Genomic DNA, 27,825 nt, shown 5'->3' with positions numbered 1-27,825 from the left:
ATAGTGAATCATGAATTCATTTTCACTGGGGAGTTGTTTTTCCCCTCGAGGAATTCCACACAGCATGGCCTGTGGGAGTGTCCTTACAGAGAAGTGTGACTCTGCCTTCTGCCAGGAAGGTTCCCCAACCGAATCACTGGCAGGAGACAATAATTTACACTCATTTCTGAACCATGTGTATCTTATAAATGTAGACCCTAAATCTACCCGTGGTGAAGGCTTCGTGTTTTGGTTTCTTCCAAGAGACATTCTTTCTCCTCACAAGCTCTTTGTCGTTTGCTGGGCTTGCCCAGTAGAGCCTGTCTCTTCTCTGAGGGCGGAGTAGCCCCGGAAGGTTCCTAGTTTCCTGTAGGACTCTCAGTGCCAACATCCTGCCTTGTGCGACCCTGCTGCCTCGGTGTGGACCCATCTCCAAGCCTGAATGATTGGAAGGAAACAGCCGTGAAAATGGAAGGACAAGGTTGCCTGGGTGGCTCAGTAGTTAAGCATCTGCCTTCGGCTCAGATCATGATCCCAGGGTCCTGGGATGGAGCCCCTCATCGGGCTCCCTGCTGAGCAGGAAGCCTGCTTTCCCTCTCCTACTCCCCCTGCTTCTGTGGCCTCTCTGTGTCTCTCTCTGTCAAATAAATAAATAAAATCTTTAAAAAAAGAAAAGAAAATGGAAGGACATTCAAGACTGGGGAGATAAGCGTGTAGGCTCTGCGTGCGGCTCTCACAAAATGACATGTGGGGCACATGACAGGGCTGAGGGAGCAAGGGAGCCAGTGGTAGCAGGTGAAGCCAGCTAAGGCTTCCTTCTGGCTCTAAGAGCAAAGCGCAGGGGAGCTGGATGGGTAGCCTCTTAACAAATCAGTATCAGTGGGTGGATCTTGGAGCAATCTAGTACATTTTTTTTTTATCTTTGGGCGAGTCTCCCTTTCTCATTTTTGTGTTAAGAAATGTTGGGGCACCTGGGTGGCTTAAAGCCTCTGCCTTCAGCTCAGGTCATGATCTCAGGGTCCTGAGATCGAGTCCTACATCGGGCTCTCTGCTCAGTGAGAAGCCTGCTTCCTCCTCTCTCTCTGCCTGCCTCTCTGCCTACTTGTGATCTCTCTCTGTCAAATGAATAAATAAAATCCTTAAAAAAAAAAAAAGAAAATAGAGATAGGGAAAGTTTTTTTTTTTTTTTTTAAAGAAATGTTGTCACACGAAAAGATGTTGGGTTTGCAAGGGGACAGTGATGCCCCATAGATTATGCCTCCTGGGATTTTGTCTTGTGTTCTCCCCCCTCTTGGAATCTGGCAGGATCTGTGATCTTGTAGGATCTTTCATATTAGAATGTGGTGGACATTTTATTGTGCCAGTCTTACTCTGGTGTGAACTTCAAATGTAGGGTGGTGTGTGCACACGTGTGTGTGTGTGTGTGTGTGTGAGAGAGAGAGAGAGAGAGAGAGAGACAGAGACAGAGAAGGACAGAGAGAGATTGAGAGAGACTGAGAGAAAGAGAGAGAGAGAACCAGACATATAAAGATGCAGAGACTGAAAAAGAACATTTTCCTGGTGCTAAAAAGAAAATGATTTTTTTTTTAAAAGTCAGGTTTGTTATTATTTTTTAAACTATCATTTACCTTCTCCTATATCACTCCTCCCAGCACCTTAAGAACCTCTATTTTAGGGTTGGGAGCAAGAGGGAAAGGGGGTGGCTTCCCTCCCGAGCCCATGGAAAGGCAGGAGCTGCTGCTGACCTCACCCTCTGGCCAGGCAGCAGACGGGGCTAAGGCCACAGGTACAAATGGAAAACAGACCTTTCCCATCAGTTCTACTGTAAGTAACCCAAAGGAAAAAACACATGGTAGTGGAAAGGGCCAGGGAAAGTGTGTGACTCAGGCACCAGGTTCCAGGTCTGCAGGGCAGAAAGAGAGAAAGAGAGAGCGCAGGGAGGCGGGAATGACTGTGTACACCCTGGGAGCCTGGGGAACCGAAGGCTTGGTCTCAGCTCTGAGCCCGCAGTGATTCCTTCTGTCTGGGTGTGCCCTCCCCAGCAGTCAGACTCCAGGATAGTAGTGGAGCCACAGTGACTCTTTCTCTGGGCCAAAACCCTTAAGTTCTGCCCCTGTTAGTGGACAGGGGCAAGGGGGTGGAGCTTCTCAGTAGCAGGATGTTTGGAAAAAGACAAGAAAGTTGAAGGCAGGAGTCAACATCTCCAGAAGGGCTTTCTTAAAATACATTGTGTTTGGTTTCAAGGCTGCTGACTCATACCCCACCCCCCTCGCTTCCAGGCAGTCCATCCTGGGGCTACAATATTCCCCAGAGCGCCTGGGGAGACCAGCTCATTTCCCACCTACAGTATCCACAGAAACATCTGCTTTAGCTTATTAGACAGTCAAAACAAGCAGCTGTCAACCCATCATCATTTCCACTTGAGGACAACATTCCTCTCGGCTGATGTGCGCCCCTCCCCAGACCTCCCCACTGCCTGCATGCCTGTGAGACTGGCAGCCGATTCTGATTATAAATGGGAGCCCTTCTCACAAATTCATTTACCTAACCTCCTCACACGAAGAGCGAGACTTCTCTCTGGGGAATCGTGGAATGACTTCTGACTCACTGGAGCCGCAGCGCGCCCGGGACACATGAAGCAGAAACCGGGCCCTCCAAGCCCTTGCATCTCCCTTCTCTTCCTCTGTAGGGAACTCAGCAGGGTGGAAAGCAGTCTGCCCATGTGGCCAGCACCCACGATTCCCTCTGCAGTCCCCGTTCCTTAAACTCCCGGGGCCCCAGTGTCCTCCTCCATGAAACGGGACAGTAATACCTATCCTTGCCAGCCCCACAGGGATCTTGTGTGGTCCGAATAGAATCCCGGGGAAGAAAGGCATCTTAAATAGAGTCTCTGAGGCTTATCTTCCCTCCTGTAACAGTACTACCCACAACCTATACTTGAACACTTTCTGTGACAGGGAACTCATTCCCATTGAGAGTCAGGTGTGCTGTGAGATAGCTCTGATTTGTTTTCAGCTGAAAACTGCCTCCTTTGCCATTCTACCAACTGGTTCTTCTCCATGTGAGTACATGGAAATGAGAGGGGCCTCTTTCTGGAAGAACAACAGCTTTAAGGTATCTGGCTATGGACAGAGCAGTCCCTCCGTCCTCTCCCCACCAGGCTAAGCTTTTCTCTCCCCTTGCTGTCATGGTGACTGCTCTCCAATGGCACGCAAGGTCTTTACGACCCTCACTGTAGCCGGTCGGGAACTGAATGTGATGTTGAGGATGGTCTGCAAGGGGGAGCATGAACTGTGACATTCACCTCTCTTGTTCTAGGTGCTATGCCTCTATTAATGCAGCTGACCCTCAGGTTGCTGCTTTGGTGGTTACTTCTCAGTAGCGGCGCCTCCCCTATGATCTCAGCTGTGAACACCCCACTTCCTGATGGCCATCTCCTCTCTGTCCAGCTTATTTTACCTTTTACCCAACCCAATCATTCCTAAGCCTCATTAGGACTTACCATCCCTTGATCGTGCATGCCATGGTCCCCTCTCCCACCCACAATGTCCTCACGTCCCTTCTTACTCAGCATACACCCCAGGACACATCATCATCATCAGCCCCTTGAATATACTCACAATTCTTTTCTCTTTTTCTCTCTGGTCTATCAAAATCCAACCCTGATTAAATCCTACTCTCTGCCTCTTCCTGTCCTGCATCCAGACACTTGAAACTGGCTAGAGAAAAACACAGAAATCAGTTAAATTTATGACCAGCGATCTGCGGGGGGACCCAGGGGCCATCCAGCAATCATCCCCTAGCGCCCTAGTTTGGATACTGTGGGTCATGCCTTCTCCAGGCTTAACCCTCCCCCACCTCCGCCCCTATCCTCCCTCTCAGTGGATGACCTTGCCCTCAATCAGTGGGCATCCCACACATCCGCACCCCATCTCCCCACCGGCCTGTACCTGTGCCCAGCGCTCTGCTCCCTGTCCACTCAACCCAACACGTCTATGCTCCTGTCTAAGGCTAAGCCCTCCAGGTGTGCACCAGATCCTCATCCTCTCACTTACGCAGGACCTTTGGCCCCCCTACCCCACACTCCCTTCCTAATGACTTCTTTTCTATAAGATCCTTCCCATCCCATGTAACAGTACTATTTTCTTTTATCTTAGGAAACAATAACAAAAAACCATGACAACGATAAAATGCTTGCTTCTTATCCCCAGATAAGGAGACTTACAAACTCAGTCACCTGCTCCATGACGTCACAGACCTAGGTGTGGTGGGGTCAAGAGTCAAATCCAATTTTCCTGTCCCCAAAGCTGCAGACGCCAGAGCGGCGCCCTTCCCAGCCTAGGCTTCCGTTTGTGCGGCGGAGCGCAGGCAAGGGAGGCCTTTGCCAATGACGACCGGGCCAGCCCTGCCATGACCTGGGCACTCTTGGGACAGTGAGAAACGTTGGAGGTTTTCAAGCGACTAGGGGACCTGTTGGGTCTGCAGGGGCCTGCTGAGTTGCCGAAACTCTATCCTCACTGACTTGCCCATCAGACTAAATGTGGGTCGGGGGAGGCACTGTTTCCAGAACTCCATCCCCGCGCCACCCCAGCCACAGCAGGGTGTGTGTGTGGCCATGATGGCAGACAGACGGGGCAGGTGAGGGGGCAGAAGCTGCCAATTATCACATACCCCAGTGCGCAGATGACACCTCATAAATCTTGCAGGCCGACAGCCCATGTGGCCTCCCTGATGGCTAATTAACGCCATCCGGTCCTCACGTACGGGTGGAAAAAGATGGCTCATGCGGCAAGCTGCCTTCCAAAGCCAGTTTGTCAGAAGGGTACATTTCTTTTCTCCACCACTCACCACATCGCTGTTCATGCCAAGAGACCAGAACAGCTTAGCCAAGGGGGTTTTCTTCCTGGGACATCCGACATGTAACCACGGCCCAGTCATGAGCCTTCAATCATTGGCCCTTTTCTTTCTCTTACTGGCTCACAAAGATTCTCCACAGAACAAATCCACTGGCTTTGTGTCTGCCAGAGACGTGGGGTCAAGTTGCGATTTTCAGATCACCCAGAGAAGCATGCATCTCCTACCTCTTGTTTGTGTATCTGCTGAAACCAGTGTTGACTTGAGTCATACTATCTCTGCAGAGTCCTCTTTCAAAAGGAACAGGGTGACCCACTTACTTGTCCGTCACAGCTTGCATGAACTCGTCCAGCAGATCATCGTACTCCTTCCCACGCACGCGCTGGTGTTTCAGCCCGATGTACAGAGGGTCTTTGAGCAGCTCCTGGAACAGAGAGCATCCATTTGCCCAACAGTCCTGCTTTAGTGGGAAGGACCAGGGAGCGGAAGGGAGGAGGCAGTTGGAAGTGAGCTGTCCATCGCCTTGTCAGTGTCATCTCTGGAAGGGTCTGGAGGCTGAACCATCGGCTGAGGTTCCTAGGTGGTTCCAACTTCAGGAACCAAGGATGACTTGATACAGAAAATCCTCTCAGACTAAGTCTACTAAATCCTGGCTGCAGGTGTTATGGGTTTATTTTAAGGTTTTTCAACAGTGGTGCTCTTAACATTTGGGCTTAGAATTCTTAAATGGGAGGGCTGAGCTGCACACTGCGGAATATTTAGCAGCATCTCTGATCTCCACTAGAAGTCAGTAGCATCCCCAGTGGTAACACATACACACACACACACACACACACACACACACACACAAAGTCTCTAACCATTGCCAAATGTCTATTTAGGGTTAAAGTGTCCCTGGTTGAGAACCACTCCAGGCAGCATCTAGATTGAGGTATTGGGTCTTGTCCAAAGCCACTGATCTGGACTTGAATTAGAAAACACTTTATTTGTTCAAAGAAAGCTTACTGAATACCTTCCATGGGCCTGACACTGCACTAGTCCCTGAGGGCACAAGGGTAGATCATACCCCAGAGACTCCAGGTCAAGAAAGAGGCCCATCTGAACACTGGCCTGTGGAGGTAACCCCTACTCTACCTCCTGCAGCTCTTTCTGTCACAGCGCTCACACACTATTCTCTGTCTGCCCCTGGCCTCCTCCCCACCTCTCTCTACCTCCTAACACATACACCCTGCACAGAATCAGTGGATGCAGTCTCACATACATGTATGGATCGTCCATTGCTGCTGATGACCATTCTCTCACATCATACACAAAGATAAACTCAAAATGGATGAAAGACCTTAATATGAGACAGGAATTCATCAAAATCTTACAGAACACAGGCAGTAACCTCTTCAACATTGGCCACAACAAGTTCTTTCAAAGAACTTGTTCTTGAAAGAACAAGTTTTTGCCTTGTCTCCAAAGGCAAAGGAAAGAAAAGTGAAAATGAACTTGTGGGACTTCATCAAGATAAAAGGTTTCTGCGCAGCAAAGCAAACAGTCAACAAAACTAAGAGGCAACCCACAGAATGGGAGAAGATATTTGCAAATGACAATACAGACAAAGGGCTGATGCCCAAGATCTATAAAGAACTCCTCAAACTCAACACACACAAAACATAATCATGTGAAAAAATCTGCAGAAGACACAAACAGACACTTCTCTAAAGAAGATATACAAATGGTAACAGACACATGAAAAAATATTCATCATCACTAGCCATCAGGGAGATTCAAATCAAAACCACACTGAGATACACCTTACACCAGTTAGAATGGCTAAAATTAACAAGTCAGTAAACAACATGTGTTGGAGAGAATGTGGAGAAAGGGGAACCCTCTTACTGTTGGTGGGAATGCAAGTTGGTGTGGCCACTTGGGAAAACAGTGTGGAGGTCTCTCAAAAGATTAAAAGTAGAGCTACCCTTTGACCTGGCAATTGTACTCCTGGGTATTTACTCCAAAGATACAGATGTAGTGAAAAGAAGGGCCACATGCACCCCAATGTTCACAGCAGCAATGTCCACAATAGCCAAACTGTGGAAAGAGCTAAGATACCCTCTAATAGACAAATAGATAAAGAAGATGTGGTCCATATATGCAATGAAATATTATGCCTCCATCGGGAAGGATGAATACCCAACTTTTGCATCAACATGAATGGGACTAGAGGAGATTATACTGAGTGAAATAAGTCAAGCAGAGAAAGTCAATTATCATAGGGTTTCACTTACTTGTGGAACATAAAGAATAACATGGAGGACATTAGGAGAAGGAAGGGAAAAATGAAGGGGAGGTTGGAGGGGAAAATGAACCATGAGAGACTGTGGACTCTGAGAAACAAACTGAGGCTTCTGGAGGGGAGGTGGTGGGGGATGTGTCAGTCTAGTGATAGGTATTAAGGAGAGCACGGAGGATTACATGGAGCACTGGGCGTTACACGCAAACAATGAACCCTGGAACACTACATCAAAAACTAATCATGTATTGTATGGTGACTAACATAACATAAAATAAAATTAAAAAAAAAAAAAAAAGAAGGTGAGCCCTGCCCTTCATTTCTCACTCTCTTCACCCCAGACTCTCCCTCCTTGAGACAGGTTAGGGCTCCGCCCTGGCAGGAGTGTATGTTTGCGAGCTGAAGGATGACAGGAGGCACATCGGTGCTCACCCTCACATGCCCCCTTCGAGGTGACCCTCTGAAAACCACTTAGAGACAGCAAACATCCAGCCAAGGGTGAACCATAAATGTGATGCCTTGATGGAAAGCCAGGCAGTCATTAAAATCGGTGGTTTTTAAGACAAGGCAGCTACCTGGACTCATGTGCATGAGATTATCAAAAGTGAGAAAGGCAGGATGCAAAACTACGCAGATGTGCTTCTACTCTGAAACACACACATGTGGCCCAGAGGGCGCACACAGAAACCATAAAGCCGGTATCGCTCCTGACACCTGCGGGGAAGATTCACAGTTTTAGTTCTTACAGAGACTTCCAGGGGCCAGAGTGAGATGTAACCTGTAATGTTGCCCAGCGACGGATCGGGATCACTGCTACATCTGGCAGCAAAAGGGGCAATTTCTCGGTGCTGCATGTGTGGTTTGTGGGGCAAATGAAAATCTCCAGGAATATTGAAGACTTTTAGGATTTTCCAAAAACTTCTCAGTATATCCGTGTTGAAAATTAAAGGTCAACCATAATAGGGTACCACTGAGAGAGAGGGGTGGCTCTGACAGCTTTAAAGCACTCCTTACATTGACACGTTTTATGCCTGAAATATTTCCTACCAGCACACACACACATACACACGTGGGAAAGAAAGTTTCTATATGGGGAGAATACTAAAAACGAGCTCCTTCTGTTTGTATAGAACTTTCAAGTAATTCACTCCTGAAGCAAAAGTAATTTGATCCTTCCACCTTCCCTATGCTCATCCCCACTTTACAGACGAGGAGGGTGGAGTTGGCCAGAAAGCGGCTGAGCTGAAATGGAGCCTTGCTTTGACTGGATCTCAGGACAGGGCCCCTTTCCCCCAATATTCCATGCTGTGGGGGCCAGGAGACATGGTGGTTGTTCCGCACCCCCTGCCGGGTCCCCTGGAGGACCTCAGTTGTGGCAGGGAAGATGCAGGCTGTGATCCTGTAGAGGAGGCAGGGAAACAGGGACAGCTAGAATGGAAGCCGGGGTCGCTGTCGCCCGCCCGCTGGGCCCACAGCACACGGAGAACACTCCTGGCTATGTCGGCACGACATGAAACCAGAAGTCCCCGTCTTGCCCTCTGTCCCACTGAGTGACGCAGCCATCAGAACGGTCACCAGCAAGGTGTGGGACCGTTAACCAGCCTGGACTCTCTCCTTGAGAGAGGCCCTCCTCAATCCTTGACTTCCTCCCATGAATGCTTAGAAGTGTTTAGCAGGAAGTACTGCTGGATAAAGTACAGAATGCCTGGTTAAATTTAAATTTCAGATCAGCAAGAATTTTTTTTTTTTAGCCTCACTATGTCTCCACAGTTTTGCATGGAGCGTACATGGGACATCTGCAAAAATACAATTAGCTATTTATCTGAAATTTAAATTGAACTGGCATCCTCTAGTCTTCTTTGCTAAATCTGGTGGCCCTTGCGGGAGAGGCAGAAGGAATCTTGGAAGTGGGCAGAAGGTGTCTGCAGAGGAAAGTGGCATCCAGTTGGGCAGCCCTGCTCAGGGTGCCCCCTCTGTGCTCCCTCAGGCCGGTCTGGCTTTAGAATCAGAAGGGGGTCTGGGCTTTGGAGATGGACAGACCTTGGTCCAAATTTAGGCTCTGTCCCTTTGGTCTGTGATTTTAAGTTTTCCTTGGAGACAAATTGTCATGGAAAACAAAAATGGTTTCCTCCTCTTTACTTGCCCTACACTTGCTGAGCACTGGCTTTAAGCGGGAAGAGAGATGAAGCTTCTGGCTGGGAAAAATACTTCTCTCCTGTAGCAACAGGCCCACAGAGAGGTTCCTCAGGGAGCGTGGGGGACTGGGGAGGTCCTGGGATTGGGTTCACGCTGTGAACACAGGACAAGTTCTCCCGCTGAGTGCAGGTCTACCTACCACTCCTGTCTCAGGGGCTCCGTTAAGCCCAGGAGTCAGCTATGAAGATCCTTGGAGGGGTGCCTTTGAAGGTGACGTGCACATAGAGCGAGCACGTCTGACAGCACTTCAGGCCAAGTGCGGGCTGTTCATCAGCTGCGGTAATGATACTCTCTCGTGAGGTGGACATGACCCTTCAACCCCAGCTCTGCTGGTGGACCCACGTTTCTCCAGGACTCCAGCAGCACCCTGAGGGCCCTGGTGACTGGGCTCTGTGGACAGTCTGTCCTCATGTCTCTCCAAAAAGACATCCACTCATTAGAATTCATTGAGGCTCAGGCGCCTGGGTGGCTCAGTGGGTTAAAGCCTCTGCCTTAGGCTCAGGTCATGATCTCAGGGTTCTGGGCTCGAGCCCTGCATTGGCTCGCTGCTCAGCAGGGGGCCTGCTTCCCACCCCCCCCTCTGCCTGCCTCTCTGCTACTTGTGATCTCCATCTGTCAAATAAATAAATAAAATCTTAAAAAAAAAAAAAAAGAATCCATCAAGGCTCAAGACTTCTGCCAGGAGAAGCCTGCTAAGGTTCAGGGGCCACCTTAAAGCCAAGCCCGGCGTCGCCCTGCAGGACCAATCATGCAGAGTGTCCTGAGCACTGGGCTTGGAGTCAGTCCTGGGGGAAGCTATTTCTGCTCTGTGCCCCTTCTCCAGGGTGAAATGAGGGGTTTATGAGAAGTACATCTGACCCTTGAACAACAGCTTTGAGTGGCTCTTGTCCACTTATCTGTGGATTTTTCCCGATCAATATAGTACGGTGCTGTAAATGTTTTTTTTTCTCCTGTGATTTTCTTAATAACATTTGCTTTTCTCCAGCTCACTTCACAGTAATGGTACAGTATATACTGACCGTACAACACACATCATACATACGACACACACGATATGAGCTAACTGGCTACTTATGGCATCAGTAAGGCTTCCCGTCGACAGTAGGCTATTAGTAGTTAAGCTCTGGGGACTGGAAAGTCATACATGGAGTTTCAACTGCTTGTGGGTCAGCACTCCTCATTCCTGTGTTGGTGAAGCTCAACCGTAGCTCAACTAGGTCCCTCCAAATGTGGGAGCCTGTGACACTATCTGGCTGCATGGGGATGAAAGACAAGACAGGAATCAATCCACACACAGCCACCGAGGCTGCCAGCTGGCGGGCTTATCTGGTGGTGGGGGACGCCCTGACTTTGTCCCTTTAGAACTCAATCATGGGATAGCCCCTCTTCATGGGCTCGCTGCCGCACGTATTTATTTTTCCAAACTTCCTTGGGGTCGGCATGTAAGAGTGACTCAGAATTTCAGGGCGGTAGAGAGCAGATGTTTTCCTTCAACAGGAAACGTCAAGGGCTGTTGTCCTGGACTCTGATTAGAGCTCCTGTAGTCTCAGGAGTTTTCACAGAGACACACACACACAGACAGTCTAGTTATCCTGACACCACAGCTCCTCAAACAGCACCCTCCCTGTACGGATGCGTGGATGAGAGGTTAAGCGTCTCTCTCCTATCGCTCTGGCTTACTCTGAGGGAGAGACACCCCTAGACTTCCAGGGAGGAGGGAATCTTGCAAATGGACTCAGTTAAAAAAAAAAAAAAAAACACAACACAAAACTATAGTGTGGGAGATCACATGGTAACTGCATTTGGGAAGAACGCAATGACCATCTTCCCAACATTGGCCACTTTGTAACTCTGGATTTTTGTGTCTTGAATTTTGTGAAGAGGGTCCGGTGGGAGTTTGCCTTTCTTTGGGGCAGGAGGACTGTGCTCATGGCATCGGTAACCCCTGGGCCTGTGCATGCATGGGCTCCCTGCCTGCACGAAGCACCTCCTTTCTTGGTCTTCAACACCAAATCTGTAACACAAAACACCCAATCCCTTGAAGTTGTGAGCCATGGTGGACAAGGGAACTCCAGAGCCAGAGGCAGCGGGTTCCAACCCCGGCTCTGGGGGGCCTGAGGTGCATAGTTCACGTGTGTGGGTCTCGGATTCCTCATCTCACACAGCTGCGGGAGGGTGAAATGAGATTCAAATCCACAACGGCCTCGAGCTAGGCCTGGCACACTGCAGTGCTGGGAGCTGCTTCCTCTCCCCCGCACCGTGGCGCGTGTACCCGAGCTCAGCTGGGGACTACTCTGGTCCTTCCAGACAGGAGGGGGCAGCCCCAGGAGAAAGTGCTCTCCCTTCCACACCCAGGAGGGAGAAGTGATTCAGAGGCCTAAAGCCCCAGGGGGAGAAGCAGACATGGGGAGGAGAAGGAACACGTTAGCCATTAAAAATGATCAATCAGGTGCTGGCACTGAAACACTGACGACTAGAATATCCTACCCATGCCCTGGCTCTCGCGTATCTCCCTCATGCCAGGCAGAGTGCCTGACACCTACTAAACATTCAGTGAACTTTTGCTAAATAAATAAAAAATGTTCATAAAATAACATGAATCAAAAAAAAAAAACGAGAACAAAAATACAGGCACATTACTCCATCTACGCTGATGCATAGATGAATATTGGAAAGGAACACGGACGGAGCATGGTGGGAGAGATGCCATTTCCCTTTCCTTTTAAGATTCTGAATAATGTTACTTTAGTAACAAAAATTCTAAAAATCACGAAATGACCTTTCCTTCTGAAGCCGCAGGCAGCCAGGCAGGCAGGTGTGGTGTGGGCGGAGGAGAGCAGAGACAAGGATCGCTACCCTGCCACTCCTGGCAGATCTTTTTGGGCAAATACATTTCTCGGAGTTGTCAAGCTTACACAGGGTGTGGCCTGTGAAAAGTGTCTGGCCCTGACTTACTCTGTGCTTCCTGCCTGTCTTCACGTGGCTTTATTACAAGTTGGGGCTAGCTCTCAGGTCAGCACATCATTGCAGTGTTAGACCTTCAACGACACGGGGTCTTAGGCATCTGCTAGAGGCGACCCACGCGCTTCCAGGGGACAGAGTGGCCTTAGCCTCAGACTCAGTCTTGCTTGGAGCCAGCTTTTAGGAGTGAGGGAGTCGAGGTCTCTATTAAATCCAGGTGGAACACAGCAAGAGGACCTGGATGAGAGGAACAACTGAAACAAAATTCACTACCCTTGTCCTCGCTGGTATGATTCAGTGCATGTCGAGGGACCATGTCCATGTCCATGCCTGACAGGACCCAGGCATCTGGTCTAGGGAAGAGAACCACAGCACACAGCAGACCTTGAAGACTGCTCTTTCCACCTTGCTTTCTGTCTCCTAGGCTGGAGGGGAGGTATATGGAGAAGAGCTTTAGAGGCAGAAACCCTCAGAAACCTTCTGGTTCAGTTCCTCATTGTACCATGAGGAGATCAAGTCTGAATAGGTGCGGGGACTCACCTGGTTGCCCGTACTGTCAGGACAGTGTCCCACTTCCCAGGGCAGTCCTTCTCCCCCTCCCCTTGTCCTCTCTCACCCCACTCCCACCCCCTAGGATTTCCCAGCTCTTAAATGATATCTGCCTGGCTGTCCTCTCACTTGATGGCATCTGTGGCTAAAGCCCGCATAAGCATCATTCCACCTGAGGAGCCATAGTGCTCACTCTTGTTTAGAAATAGGGGGGCGGCCACACAGAGACACAGCAGGTGTCTTGAGAAAGATCACTGCAGAATGCGAATAAGATAACCTTTTCAACAAATGTAAGTCAAGAATCTAAAAAGTGACCACTCCCTTTGCTTCAACATTTCTGCTTCTAGGAAATCATCCTAAGTACATGATCACACATGGAAACAAAGTCTGATCTGCAAACATGGGCTCAGAGTAAAGATTGTATTTGCAAAAAGGCAAGAAGCAACCTGAGTATCCAGCTGTGGGAGCTTTCCTTCATAAACTATGACACACCAGGGAGCTGACATTGTGCAGTAACGGCTAATGACCTGGGAGAAAACTCCATACATATAAAGTTTTAAAAAGTATGTGCAAAGCTATATATTCAATATAAACCCTATTTTGGTTTTATAAATGTTTGGGGGGGCGGTGGGAAAGGCTGCAAGAAAATATATCAAAATGGAAAGCGTGCTTGGTACTGGTGTCTAACTGTTATTGTTAACACTTCTCTGATTTTCTCAATTTTTTTCCCATTTTAAAAAAGATGAATTTGCACCAAGTTTAAACTCAGAGATGCACATCATTAAGAAGGAACTCTTGGGTAATGTTTTGTCTTCTCTGACACAGGGACCCAGAGCAGAGCCTGCGGATGCGCACAAACCCCACGCCCCAGGATTGTACCTAGAGGAGCCAACTCTTGCCTGTGGTTTGAGCTCCTTAAATCCCAAACCATGTGGAATCTGTAGGAGGATCTCATGCACAGCTTGGGGCACCTTCTCTCCCTGGGCTTGCAAGACACTCACCTGACTGATTGAGCTATTTTAGCCCCTGGCCCGGGTGCTTTGAGCCTTAATTCTTTCACTGAGGCAGCCTACCTCTACCATGCTGGAAAAATACCGCCCAGCAGCCTCTGTCACCTGGATCAAGAGAGGCCACACAGGGTCACAGAGTGGGGAAGCAAACAAGGCCCCAGCTGGGGTCAAGGAGGGCACAGAGAGCCTTGAGGAGGAAGACCAGGAGAGCCAGGAGACCCGGTAGTCGGGGGGGAAAGGAATGGGCTGGGCCAAGGCAGCGAGGAGAAGGGTCCCTACCTCTCAGCCAAAGGGAAGGGCGTTGGCGAGGGGGACCCAGGAAAGAAATGTCCCAATGCTGTGTCGATATAACTGCCCCTCAAAGGTGCCTCCCCCACCCCACCTCCAGCCACCAGCTTCTGGCCCCAGGGCTCCGGGCCTGGGCGGTGCGTTACCTCATTGTTGGTGCCCACATCCAGCAGGACGGGGAGGCACTGCTGTGGGCTGACCCCTCCGCATGCCGTGTACAGGGCCAGCTTGCCCACGGGGATGCCCATGCCGTAGCAGCCCAGATCTCCCAGGCCCAGGATGCGCTCGCCGTCCGTCACCACCACAGCCTGGAAACAATCAGGGAAACACCTCTCATGACACAGTGCTCATTTTGTCACTCCTCCCACCGACAACTAGGTGCCGATCTCCTCGGCTAGGGGCCTGACAACTGGGTGCCGATCTCCTCCGCTGGGGGATGGAACACTGGTCAGGGAAAAGGCCAAGGGATTCATTCCAGGGCAGGTGGCAGTCCTCCCTGTCCCCAACCCTGGCGGGCTGGTGAGAAGCCCCACTGAACTGGGCGGACACCTTCCCCCCACTGGGAGGTTTAGGGAGGGGGCTGTAGAAACAGCTGGAGGGAAACCAAATCTGGTCACTCTCCCTCCATGAAACTAAGCAAATATTCCCAGCTCGAGATCTGGGCACGGGGACATATTGAAAGGACACCATGAGGGACGAGCGTTCGTGTTGCCGCCACAGGCCCAGGGTTTTGAGGCCGATGGAAGCGCCCTCTGCTGCTGGGGTACAACAAGTCCAGCCTGCAGAGGGCAGGGCTCTCGTGGTAGCTGCTGGGGTCACTGCTTCCTATGAACCCCAGAGGGTTCTCAGGCTGTTCTGGGGTTACCACTGTGCTCTAGCAAATAATCGCTGGAGGCATACTACGTGCTACTTTGGGCTTACTTGCTAACAGATGTCGGTGAGGCTGACGGGGGTAGAAATTACTACGATTTTGACAGATATTCACTTACTCATTCCTTCACTACATATTTATGAAGCAGTATGGGCAGACACGAGGCCAGATCCTCTGCTCATCTGTAATCACAAGTCTGTATGGATTCAGGCCTTAAAGGACTAAGGGGCAAAAAAAGAGATGAAACATGTCTACTTCGAATTAATGTCTCTGGAGGGAGAGTGAGGGTGCGGAGCAGCACGATGTCAGTGGGAACTGAGAGAAGAGAGAGTTATTGCCAGTAGGGTAACCTTTTGTAAGGAAGAGAGGACCCAGGTGCCACCCCTTGGACAGGAGAAGGCTGTCCGTGGGGGGGGGGGGGGTACAGTGCGGAGGAAGGAGCGTGATATGAAAGGAAATTCAGAGGCAGGATGGTGGTGGGGAGGGTGTGGGTGTTGTGTGGGGAACAAGGAGATGCTGGTCGCATGAAAGGAGAGAATAGGAAGTCAGGCAGGAGTCAAACCATGAAGGAATGGTCTTGAAAGTAAAACCACAGAGATGCCCCCGGGTGACAGTGAAGTTGTTCATAGGTCACTCCATCTTGAAATGAGTTATGTTTACGGGGCCACCCCTCCCTCCACCGGAGCCTGGCTTTGACCAGGGCTTAGGAGCAGCTGAGGGATGGGTGTCCCAGAGCCTCACGTGTTGTGATCCCGGACATCACGGGGCTCAGCTCAACCCATGCAGGTGCCACACTGAGCTCTGGGGATAAAGACATGAAGACCCATTCTCGTCCTGGGAGAGTTTATGATCCGGTGCCCAAAGGGCCCATGGCATCTTAAGCATGTCTACGCTCCAGCTCTCTAAGGATAAGGGCATGCAAAGGCTGGTGCTGCCTTTTGGTAGCGATTAAGTACAGAGATTCTTACAAACACTCCTCTGCTTCTGCAAAGGGGACTTGGGGAGGAGGGGCAAGAGACCCACGCCCATCATGATTGTCCCCCTCAGACTGATCCACTGCCTCTATGGGGAATGTTCTCAACCTGCATGCACCTGATTCTCCCCACAGCCCTGGCAGATAGGTGAGTCTGGGACTCTTATCGCTGTCTCACAGGTGAGCAAACAGAAGCTCTAAGATACTTGACACATGTGTTACATATCAGCCAGATGCCAGGCACTAGACTGGCTGTTTCCACATTAGGTATCTTAGAAAGATTAGATGGCCTACCACAGTCACCTTGCTTGTGTACGAGGCAGGTCAGGATTCGAACCAGCTGTGGGGTTCCTGGCTCCGGGCTCCTTCTACCACCATGGCAACCAGGCTAAAGCACCTGCGCTCTTGGTCAAGTTCTGCACTGCCTCTGTGTGACCCTTCCCACAGCTTGCCTCTGACCCTCTGCTCCTGGGTGAGCCTGTTCCTTCATGCTGCCCAGACTCCGGGCATTTCTCTACCACCTCTCCTGATCAAAGCTTCCTTATTCCATTCCCATCCTCTTAGAATTTCTCTCCATTGAGGGGCAGGGAGTTAACCAGAGGTGGGGTAGCTCCTACTCCAGGGTGTTATCCCTACAACTCTGGGGCCCTTCCAGATGGTGACCGGGATCTGCAGGGCTGCCTCCCAGCCTGAACCAGGCAAGGGCCCTCTCCTGCACGGCTGCCTCCTCACTTCTGCCTGCCACCCTCTTTCCATTTCACGGAGCTGGTGGCTGGGTTATTACAACAGCTTCCGCCCAGACACATCTTTCCTCCTTCCAGTCTCTCCTGCCAACCAATGTCTCATACATTGTGTCAGAAGCCCATTTTCATTACTCTGTTCCCAGGCTCAAAGACCTTGAGTGACTTCGAACTGTCCATAGAATAGAGTCTAAAACATTTAATGTCTTAATGATCTGAGCCCAGGATATGTTCTGACTTATCTCTGGCTACTCATCTGCATACAGGTACCTACTCCAGCCAAACTGGCCTCCTCACTCCTCCCAGACATACTCTGAACTCACATATGATCTCATCCTTCTCAGCCCCAAAGTCCTCTCTGCTAGAAGGTCCTTCTCTTTCTCCTGTATGCAAAGCCTGCCCATTACAATCTAATGTGATTTCCCCTAGCACTTACGGCTGCCACACAGCTAGCCTGCTTGTCCTTCTTGAATGCTTGCCTGCCACAAACATCGACTAAGCACCTACTGCTGCCAAGCCTGCATAAGGTGCTGCATAAACATTTGGGTTCTTATTTAACATTTTTTAAAATGCACATTTTATCTCACCAAACAACCCAAAGGTTAATGGCAGGGGTCCTGAGTCTGATAACCAGTATTTAAATTTAGGCTTCTTGATAATGCACCATATGTAATCTTGGCTAAACAGATCATTTTTCTGAGTTTTAATTTTCCACAAAATGGGGGATAATCAGACCTAACTCATCAGATTTTTGTAATGATGAAGTAATATTAGTCTCATTTTAACCAGGTGCCTTTAGTAAGTGATCAGTGAATGGTTGCTGTGCTTTTGATTATAACAATGGTTATTATTTGGGACAAAAATCCTATATTGGATTTGTAGTTGTTTTATCTTCTCTCTAGTTTAGCATTACCACAAGAAGGGCATGCCATAAGCATCTGTTAAATCAGTGAATGAAATGGAACCAAGAGGAGGCCATAGTGGCCAACTGCCCAGAAAGTCAGCCATGCAAGTCTTGGGGCTTCCACTGTCCTCTCGAAGCACATATTGCCACTTGTATGTTAATAGTCCTCCCAAATTCCTGAGTCCCTAACCAAATGAATCTGCTTTTCCCTTTATTCTTTTTATTTTTAATTTGTTAATCAAAAGTTTTTAGAAGATTTTATTTATTATTTATTTGTCAGAGAGAGAGAGAGAGAGCGAGCACAAACAGGCAGAGGCAGAGAGAGAAGCAGGCTCCCTGCCAAGCAACTCCATCCCAGGACCCTGGGATCATGACCTGAGCCAAAGGCAGCAGCTTAACCAACTGAGCCACCTAGTCGTCCCTCCCTTTATTCTTCTAAATCTTTCACTTCTGCTGTCCTCCCTCCCTCTGTTATCTTGTATCTCCCAAGCTCAACTCCTCTCTGTCATTCGTCAAACACAGCCACTGGTCACCAAATTCTGCTGAGTCAATATGCTCCTTACTTTTCTATTTGTTCCATGCATTGTCGTTGCCTTGGGTGAGCCCATCCATCTCATCTGACCACTGCAATGGTCTCCTGATGGGTCTCTCCACTCTTGGATTTCCCCTTGGTCCATTTCATTTTCCAAAGCACACCCAGCTTTGTCATTTCCTTACCCCACACCTCCAATGGCTCTCAATGCCTATGCAATAAAGCTCAAACATCTTCAACTGGTGGTTTAAGGCCTTCCGCAGTCTAGGTCATCTGCTTTTTGAATTTCTTTTTTATCCAAATGAAATAATTCCAACCTTGTATAAGGTTTGTACTTTCCTGACCTCATGCCATTTTACCCCTCAATCCCTATGATCTTCCTGATTCGAATCCTACCATCCTTGTGTGCTTCCAGGAACAGTATGGAAGTCACCTTCCTCCGTGTTGCTCCCTTTCCAGAAGTTGTCACTCCTTCCTCGGAGTTCCCATGGCATTTTTCTCTCCAGAGCACCTATCACTTTCTTGCTTGTATTATAGTTAGATGAGAACCTCATCTTTCATAGGAGTTCTAAGCTCTTATAGGCAAGTAAAGGTTCTTGTCATCTTTGGTTCTTCAGGTACTTAGCATGTTGCCTGCAGTGTGAGAGGAACTGGATAAATGGTGGCCAGTGGCCAGTGTGGATACAACATGGAGAACAGAGGCTCTCCACGGGACTGCTTCAACCTGGTATGAATGAACAACTTCAGGGAGAAGCAAATAGCCAGAATCTTTATCTGTAAAATGGGGGTAATAATAATCACTTGAAGTCACTTACGTAAAGCACTTAGCAGATGCTGCGTGTAGAGGATATGTGGATGTGCCCCCACATCTCCCTTTCAGGACCCAAGGAGTCATTCCCTCAGCTGAGCCCTCAGGGGTCAGCCTACTCTGTGAATTTCCTTGACCAAAGAGAGCCACTTTGCCCAAGTCACACCCAGTTCTTTTTTTTTTTTTTTTTAAAGATTTTATTTATTTGTCAGAGAGAGCGAGCGAGAGCAAGCACAGGTAGACAGAGTGGAAGGCAGAGTCAGACGGAGAAGCAGGCTCCCTGCGGAGCAAGGAGCCCGATGTGGGACTCGATCCCAGGACGCTGGGATCATGACCTGAGCCGAAGGCAGCTGCTTAACCAACTGAGCCACCCAGGCGTCCCAAGTCACACCCAGTTCTGAAGGGCACCTGACCACAACCAATGACTGATGGATGCAGGGCTATAAGGCCCGGCTCCCCTGTCCTGACTAAGGGCCACCCTAATACCAGAGGCTCCTCATGTGCTCAGCTAAGTCTTCCTTAAGGCTTCACTCTGCCCAACCTCTCCCTTGGCTTTCTCCTGTTTCCCTTCCCTCTAGAGGTACTGATCCCAAGAATACTCCCTGATAGACTAACATCCATCTCAGAGAATGTTTCCAAGGACTACCCTCCTTCTGACCCTGGGAACAGAGTGGGTTTAACACATGGTGGGCCTGGGCATAGCAGGCAGGCACCCGGCACCAGCACCTGGTCCAAGCTGGGACGCCCACGTGGCTGGTGCTCAACCCCAGAGGCTGCTCCCACCCCCCATCCCCATCCAGCTGTCTCTCAGCGCCTCCCCTAGAAACTGCTGCTGGGCCTGGGGTGAGGTAGAGATTTAGGAGACTGGGAAAGCTGTGGGGAGGAGGGCTGCTCTCAGCTCAGTCTTCCTCAGGCTTGAGGCAGTGTCCACTGTGGGAAAGAGTCAGAACAGCAGTTCTCACTTCTCTCCATCCATGATTTATGCCGGACAGCTCTCTGGGCGGCCTGGCCTGCCCCCTCCCCCATGAACAAGAGCGGCCTGCAAAACTTTGTGGTCCCCTAGCCCTGGGCTTTGGCCTCAACACCCCCCCAGCCTGCTTCTCTGATACCGCAGTTCGCAGTTCCGCCTTCTGGCTGGGAAACCACGGGAAGTCACCTTTTATCTTCTGAGTCGGTTCAGAAGCTCCTCTGAACCACTTGTCCTTCCAGCCAAGAGGCTGCCGCCACCAGGGTGTAAAGATACCCGTGCCCTGGAAAACTGCCTCCTCGACTCAGCAGCGGAGAGAGGGTGGCTCAGCTATAGGGCTCTGGGGGTGTCAGCTCCTACTCACAGATGACTGTGGGCAAGTCACAGACCTCAGCTTGCTCACCTGAGAAACGACACACCCCTATCCATCCTTCAGGACCCACTTTGGGGGTGTCAACTGCACCCCTTCCTTCTCCACTCTGGTCACAAGGACTGTGAGAACCAAAGGAAATAATGAGAGGGAATCCACACCAGCTCCAAAGTACCCTGAAGGGGATTCCCTGCCTAGGGAGGGAGACCTTCATCTCTTTTTAGGGCAACTGGAGGAAATACACAACAAACAAGAAAGACTAGGGTTGAACCTTTGAAAGGGCAGCCTTAGGGGTGAGAGGAAAGGACCCTCCAGCAAAGGCCAGTGGATGGGGCAGGTGGGAGAGTCGGGTAAGCTGGGGTGGGGGGAGGTGCCTGAGCAGCCCTGTCTTATTTACGTGCCCAACTACGGGCCCACTATTTAGCCAAACTATGGGCTCCTGGTATTTCTAGAGAAAGCCATAAATCCAAGTTTATATGTTTCTTTTTCTAAATGAAGTCTCCAGATTTTAAATATTGCTTACAAATTCAAAATTTTCAAAAATAACTGAGGACCAAGTCAAACATGTCTAGGGGCCTCATTGGCTGCCCCTTGGTGGCCCGTGATTCCCAGGTAGGAGGGCCTCCTCCTGGGCTACTCTTGGGCATCTGCACTCTCTGCCCTGCATGGCTGCATGTGCCAGAGCCGTCTCTTCCACCTCCAGCAAGGACAAGGCCCATTCGAGTGCCTTCTAGTATCGTACAGACTTCATAGCTCGTCCTCACCTTAACAGAACAAAGACCAGAGAGGTTATCTGCACATCCAGCAAGTGAATGGAAGATTCCTGATGTCTGACTGCAAAGCCAGAGCTGGGTCATCTATATAGTTACCAGTGACTGATCTTGGGGTCTCTCCAAAGGGAGATAGAAATAAAGGGCGGAGGGAAGGAGTCAGCTGCAGGCATTCCCTTGTCTGCTCTCAGCTCCTGCAGGGGGAGAGGCCAGCCAGTCATCAGGATGCTAGCTCCTCGCCTCTGGGCTCCCCTCTTGGGCATCACAGACACAGTCTATGCAAGTGTTTCCGGGTCAGTCTCGCTCACCAGATTTTGGGCCTGTACACCTTCTTGATCCTGGGAACTACAGGGAAATCCTACAGATGTTTACTCAAAAAGTGTGGAGGGTAAGGGAATTAGATGCATTGGTCCAGATATGCCCATGGAAGCTTGTTTTCCTGAGAGGCTTCGGACACCTCTCTGTGTCGGAGGTCTGCTCCAGTCCCTCCTACTCTGGGGTGACCTAAAGCTCCACTGTTCTTCCTCTGAAATCACAAAAGTGGCTGTCTCCAGCTAATTGGTACTTAGCACTCACTATGTAAAATGTTCTCAAACTACGTGTGTTGAAGTCAGGCAGCAAATATTTTGTAAGTTGCGCCCTGACCAAAGGAGCAACTAGAGACTGAAATCTAGCCCACGAGCCCCTCACTGAGGCTCTGTGCCAGCCTGGAGAAAGGAGCACCTCCTTCCTACCGGTTAAGAGGCACCGGCTTCCTGTCTTTCTCTTCAACAACTCGTAGGCTGTGCAAAGGCGTGCTTGTGTTGGTGGGGGCTGCACGGCCCTGCTATGGGCTCAGTGCCTGCGGCCTCAGAGATGCTCCTCACAGCCGCTCCCTGGGTTCAGGCTCCTTGGGTGACTACTGCGTGCCCACTCTGCACAAGTTTTCACCGTGGGTGAGCAGCCCAGGCTGGAGCCTGGGTCAGTCCATACGGCCTCAGCAGCCTGTCTGCTCAGGGCAGGCTGGAGTTGGCTGTCCATCCAGTGAGCCGGCTTCCCTGAATGTGCTCAAGATTTTATTAGAGCTTCATCTTTGACTCGCCCTAGAAACTTGCTTCTGGGACTGAGACCAACACCTGCAAAGCCCAGGCCTGCATATACCAGAATCTGAGCAGATAAGCAGGGCAGAAAAGCCCACACTCAGACAGAGATGTACGAAATGAGCTCTTCACTGCAGCCCTAAAGGCCATGGGCCCAGGTGGTGGCTTGAGCCCGGCTCTTAAGAGCTATGCTGCCTTTCCTGTTCTGGCTCTGAATGCTACCGCTCCCCAGATGGTCAGAGGTGTGTGAGGAGAAGCTGAGCTCAGCACCTAGCAGAGGGAGACAGGGGAAACTGAGGAAACTGGCAGGAACAGGAGGGAGAGCCTGGAGAGGAAGCCATGATGGAGGGCCTCTGCCTCCCATCAGCTCCAACCCTTCCCCAGCTTGTGTGCCAGAAATGCCCTTGCCAGGCAGCTAGCAGGTGTTTTGCATTTTTGCGCCCATCATTTGCAGAGGCAACGATGATCTTAGATGTGAAAGCCCATCATACTCTTCCACAGATGTTCCCTGTGGCAGGAGGTGATCTGGGCATGTAGCCAGAGGCTAACAAGTTTCTACAGAGCTGCAGCTTTTAGATTTCAGAATGAATATATACTTTGCATATTATAGTATATCCTGCTTATTATGTAAAAATGTTTTCTTCTTAGAGTATTTGAGTACCGTTTGTATTCCAGGCAGAAGTGGCAGGTTTCTTTCATCACTCTGCATACAACTACCACCTGCCCCCCACCCCTCTCCTGTGTACACGAAGGTGGGCAAGTTCTGTTCACCATAAGCTTTGCCTCTTCTTGCAGAATGTCCCCACTCTGTGTCCTACACTCTCTAAAGCCTTATCCAGTCAAACTCTATCCCTCAACTCAAGGTCCCTGCTCCAATGTCACCTCCCTCATGAAGTCTTCCTAGATTCCCCTCAGGCTGAAGGTAATCTCTGCCTTTTGGGCACACCCTCAGCTCTCTCCATGTGCTTCATTTATCTCTGACCAAGTTCCTTGTTAGTCTTTTGTGTCTCTGTCTTATTTTCCCCAGAAAAGTCAGCTACTTGAGAAGAAGGTCTGTCTGATTTTCCCGTATCTGCCATGGAAGCTGGCACTGTATATATAGTAGGTACACAATACACGCTGAACGGATCTTCAGACCACTGCTATGAACAATAACAATGATAAGGGCAATGTCCCCTGGGTGTGGGTGGCAGAAACCTCTGCTCTGTGATGCACTTCTGCCTGGCTCTTAACCTGTCTGGGCTCTGGGCCTGGGAAAGCAGGGCAGTGTCTTGCCCTCCGTGTCACAATGGCTCATTTTCTAGTTGGCCATGACACTGGTCCAGGTTAAAAGGATTCACCTAAGAACAGAGCAGTAACAAAGAAAACAGGATCATACCTTAATATCATCTTCTGGCCAAGAGTTCAGCATTGTTGCAAGGTGGCCCTTGTCATGAATGGTGATGAACAGCCCACTAGGAGAAAAAACACGTACACACAGAGAAACCAGGCAGTCAGACCACAAGACTGTGTACCATTGCATTGTTTAAGTTTTCCCACAGACCTGGGCAAGGGAGGGGTCCCTGGCCCCAAGATTTGAGAGGGCCCAGCCTTGGCCTTCCTCCAAGTACTCCTCTTCACCAAACAAGGACTCCATGTGCCCCATGGGGCTTGTGCTCTCCAGAGGTGGCACCTTTCCTTTTTCCCGCTAGACCAGGCACACAGGACCCCACAATTCTTGGACTGAGGGACCCCCAAGGCTGCTTCCAGAAACCCACGTTGGCTTCTTCTCCGGGTCCCCCCTTCTGAGCACAGACCACACCATGGTGGGCATACCCCTAGGCCTGGGGCTGTGACTGGAGCTTAGACATGTGGGTTGTGGTTGTCAGAGACAGGTACAGGATGCCCCAGGCAGTGGGGGATGGAGCTAGGGCTGGGGCAGGGAAGGGCTCCTAGCTGGGAGCCACGTCTCCCCCACAATGCTGGAGCATGGGACTTCTAAATTCAGACGTGGCCTTCCAACCTAGCGGGAAAATAACGTCTGTAAAGGCAGGAGGGTGGATTGTATTTTACTTAACAGTGCATACGCTTGGATTTAGAAACTTTATTTGTGTTTAGACCTCTGTATGTGGACCTGGGATCAGGGGTGTGAGAGTATGTGTGCCTGGGCTGGTCTGTGCTGCTTCCTTCCTTTCCTTTGTTCCTCCAAAGCATCTAGAACCGCTCTTCTTGTGAACAAGGCACTCACTCTGGGTCGCCAATGTGAGTAGCCTGGGGAGGGGTGCGAGAGCAGCCTCCCCCCTCTCACTGCCCTCACTAACTCAGAGAAGACTTCCAAACAGTACTTCTCATGGCTTCGTGAGAGGCTCGGACTTTGGATCCATTATTTAAATCATGCCCTAGTCAACACCGCAAGGCTCGTGGCCCTGCTCTTTGGTCCCAGCAGTCTTGTAAAACTCCCAACCCTGGACACACCTACTGTCTGTTCCCTGAGTACTCCACCTGGGCAGCCAAGGGCAGGGGGAGAAAGCCTGACCACGGGGCAGGCTGACTGGCATCACCATAAATGCTTCATCGGCAACCCACGTTCACTGTCCACCATCGTCCGGTGTTTGCTCTTTCAGTGTTTCTCTGCTCAAGAGTCACTCTTTCTACTCTCTGTAGAGACCATTTTAAACTTTTCCATTCTCAAACCGCCAATGGCCTCACCTTGCCCCAACTCCACTAGTGACCTTGCCTCTGATGTCACATGAAGCCAAGGGACGCATCTCTGTCAGCTTTCCACCACCAAGTTCGCAAACTTCTGCATCCGCAGATAATTCATTTCTTTCGTTCCAATGACTATTCTAAAGTCTTACACTTAGGGATGCTTCTCTCTCTCCCCTAGAGCCATTATCATAGAGCCATAAAACATCCCCAAGTCTGTATCATCTTAAAGACTTCTGGCTTGGGATGCCTGGATGGCTCAGTCAGTAAAGTGTCTGCCTTCGGCTCAGGTCATGATCTCGGGGTCCCGGGATGGAGCCCCGCTTCAGGCTCCTTGCTCAGTAGGGAGCTTGCTTCTCCCTCCGCTGGCTCTTCCTGCCACTCCCCCAGCTTGGGCTCTATCTCTAACAAAAGAAAAAAAAAAAAAAAGGACTTCTGGCTTTTGTTAGTGGCAGTCTCTTGGACAGAGAAAACTCTCTGCAGACAGCAATAAAAACACTGTTATTTTTAAAAAATTTAAAAAATATTTGAGAGAGAGAGAGCGAGCACGAGCCAAGGGAGGGGCAGAGGGAGAGGAGACAGACAAGAAGACTCCCTGCAGATGTGGGGCTTGATCCCAAGACTCTGTGATCATGACCTGAGCGGAAGGGAGATGCTTAACTCACGGAGCCACCCAGATGCCCCAAATTGTTATTTTTTAAAAATTTTATTTAAATTCAATTAATTAACATAGAGTGTATTATTAGTTTCAGAGGGAGAGTTCAGTGATTCATCTGATGCATATAATACCCAGTGCTCATTACATTGTGTTCCTTTCTCAATGCCCCTCACCAGTTACCCCATCCTCCCACAAACGCCTGCCCCTCCAGCAACCCTGTTTTTTTCCTATAGTTAAGAGTCTCTTATGGTTTGCCTCCCTCTCTGTTTTTAGCTTATTTTATTTTTCCCTCCCTTCCCCTATACTTCTGTTTTGTTTCTTAAATTCCATGTATGAATAAAATTATATAAGTGTCTTTCTCTGACCGATTTATTTCGTTTAGCATAATACTCTATAGTTCCATCCATGTTGTTGCAAATGGCAAGATTTCATTTTTTGAATGGCTGAGTAATATTCCATTCCATATCTTCTTTATCCATTCATCTATTTCTATAGTTTGGCTATTGTGGACAATGCTGTTGTAAACATTGGGGTGCAGGTGCCCCTTCAGACCAATACATTTGTATCCTTTGGGTAAATGAATAGTAGTGCAATCGCTGGGTCATAGGGGAAGTTCTATTTTTAACTTCTTGAGGAACCTCCATACTGTTTTCCAGAGTGGCTGCACCATTTTCCATTCCCAGCCATTAAAGTGTTCCCATTTTTTTGCATTCTCTCCTCAACCTGAGTTGTTAATTTTAGCTATTCTGACTGGTGTGAAGGGGTATCTTACTGTGGTTTTGATTTGTATTTCCCTGATGCTGAGTCATATTGAGATTTTTTTTCATGTGTCTGTTGGCCATTTGGATGTCTTCTTTGGAGAAATGTCTGTTTATGTCTTCTGTCCATTTCTTGACTCGATTTTGTTTGTTTTTGGGGTATTGAGTTTCATAAGTTCTTTATGGATCTTGGATACTAGCCCTTTATCTGATGTCATTTGCAATTATCTTCTTCCATTCTGTAGGTTGCCTTTGGTTTTGTCGACTGTGTCCTTTGCTGTGCAAAAGTTTTTATCTTGATGAAGTTCCCAAATGAAGTCCCCCTTCATTTTTGCTTTTCTTTCCCTTCCCTAGAGGAGCCGTATCTAGCAAGAAGTTGCTGTGGCCAAGGTCAAAGGGGTTGCTGCCTGTCCTCCTCTAGGATTTTGATGGATTCCTGTCTCATGTTTAGGTCTTTCATCCAATTTAAGTTTATTTTTGTGTATGGTGTAAGAAAATCCAGTTTCATTCTTTTGCATTTCACTGTCCAGTTTCCCCAGCACCATTTGTTGAAGAGACTGTCTTTTATCCATTGGATATTCTTTCCTGCTTTGTCAAAGATTAGTTGACAATAGAGTTGAGGATCCATTTACAGGTTCTCTATTCTGTTCCATTAATCTATGCGTCTGTATTTGTGCCAATACCATACTATCTTCATGATTACAGCTTTGTGATACAGTTTGAAGTCCAGAATTGTGGTGCCACCAGCTTTGGTTTTCTTTTTCAACATTACCCTGGCTATTCAGGGTCTTTTCTGGTTCAATACAAATTTTAGGATTATTTGTTCCAGCTCTGGAAAATGCTGATGATGCTTTGATAGGGATTGCAATAAATGTATAGATTGCTTTGGGTAGCATAGACATTTTAACAATATTTGTTCTTCCAATACAGGAGCATGGAATGTTTTTTCATTTCTTGGTGTCTTCCTCAGTTTCCTTTATAAGTGTTATATAGTTTTCAGAGTACTTATCCTTTGCTCTTTGGTTAGGTTTATTCCTAGGTATCTTATTGGGTGAAGTTGTAAATGGGATCCATTCCTTGAATTTTCTTCTGTTTCATTGTTGCATATAGAAATGCAACTGACTTTTGTACATTTATTTTTTTTCCAGCGTAACAGTATTCATTGTTTTTGCACCACACCCAGTGCTCCATGCAATCCATGCCCTCTCCAATACCCTCCACCTGGTTCCCCCAACCTCCCACCCACCGCCTCTTCAAAACCCTCAGATTGTTTTTCAGAGTCCATAGTCTCTCATGGTTCACCTCCCCTTCCAATTTCCCTCATATCCCTTCTCCTCTCCGTCTCCCCTTGTCCTCCATGCTATTTGTTATGCTCCACAAATAAGTGAAACCATATGATAATTGACTCTCTCTGCTTGACTTATTTCACTCAGCATAATCTCTTCCAGTCCCGTCCATGTTGCTACAAAAGTTGGGTATTCGTCCTTTCTGATGGAGGCATAACACTCCATAGTGTATATGGACCACATCTTCCTTATCCATTCATCTGTTGAAGGGCATCTTGGTTCTTTCCACAGTTTAGTGACCATGGC

At 49.1% G+C, this 27,825-nt stretch overlaps 1 protein-coding gene across 3 annotated transcripts in view; it reads right to left on the bottom strand.

Moving 5' to 3' along the window:
- Positions 1-27,825, bottom strand: part of ME3 (malic enzyme 3) — a 219,176-nt gene that overhangs the window by 60,299 nt on the left and 131,052 nt on the right. For all 3 annotated transcript variants that reach the window (XM_059187140.1, XM_059187132.1, XM_059187123.1), the window contains exons 5-7: positions 23,511-23,586; positions 14,265-14,426; positions 5,154-5,257 (exon numbers count right to left, since the gene is read on the bottom strand). In XM_059187140.1, coding sequence (XP_059043123.1) covers positions 5,154-5,257; positions 14,265-14,426; positions 23,511-23,586 — 342 coding nt within the window. The remainder of the gene's footprint in view (positions 1-5,153; positions 5,258-14,264; positions 14,427-23,510; positions 23,587-27,825) is intronic.

Source organism: Mustela lutreola, chromosome 1 (genome assembly GCF_030435805.1).
Source record: "Mustela lutreola isolate mMusLut2 chromosome 1, mMusLut2.pri, whole genome shotgun sequence".
Lineage (NCBI taxonomy): Eukaryota > Metazoa > Chordata > Mammalia > Carnivora > Mustelidae > Mustela > Mustela lutreola.
The sequence above is the reverse complement of the archived record's forward strand: the minus strand, read 5'-3'. Positions and strand labels throughout refer to the sequence as shown.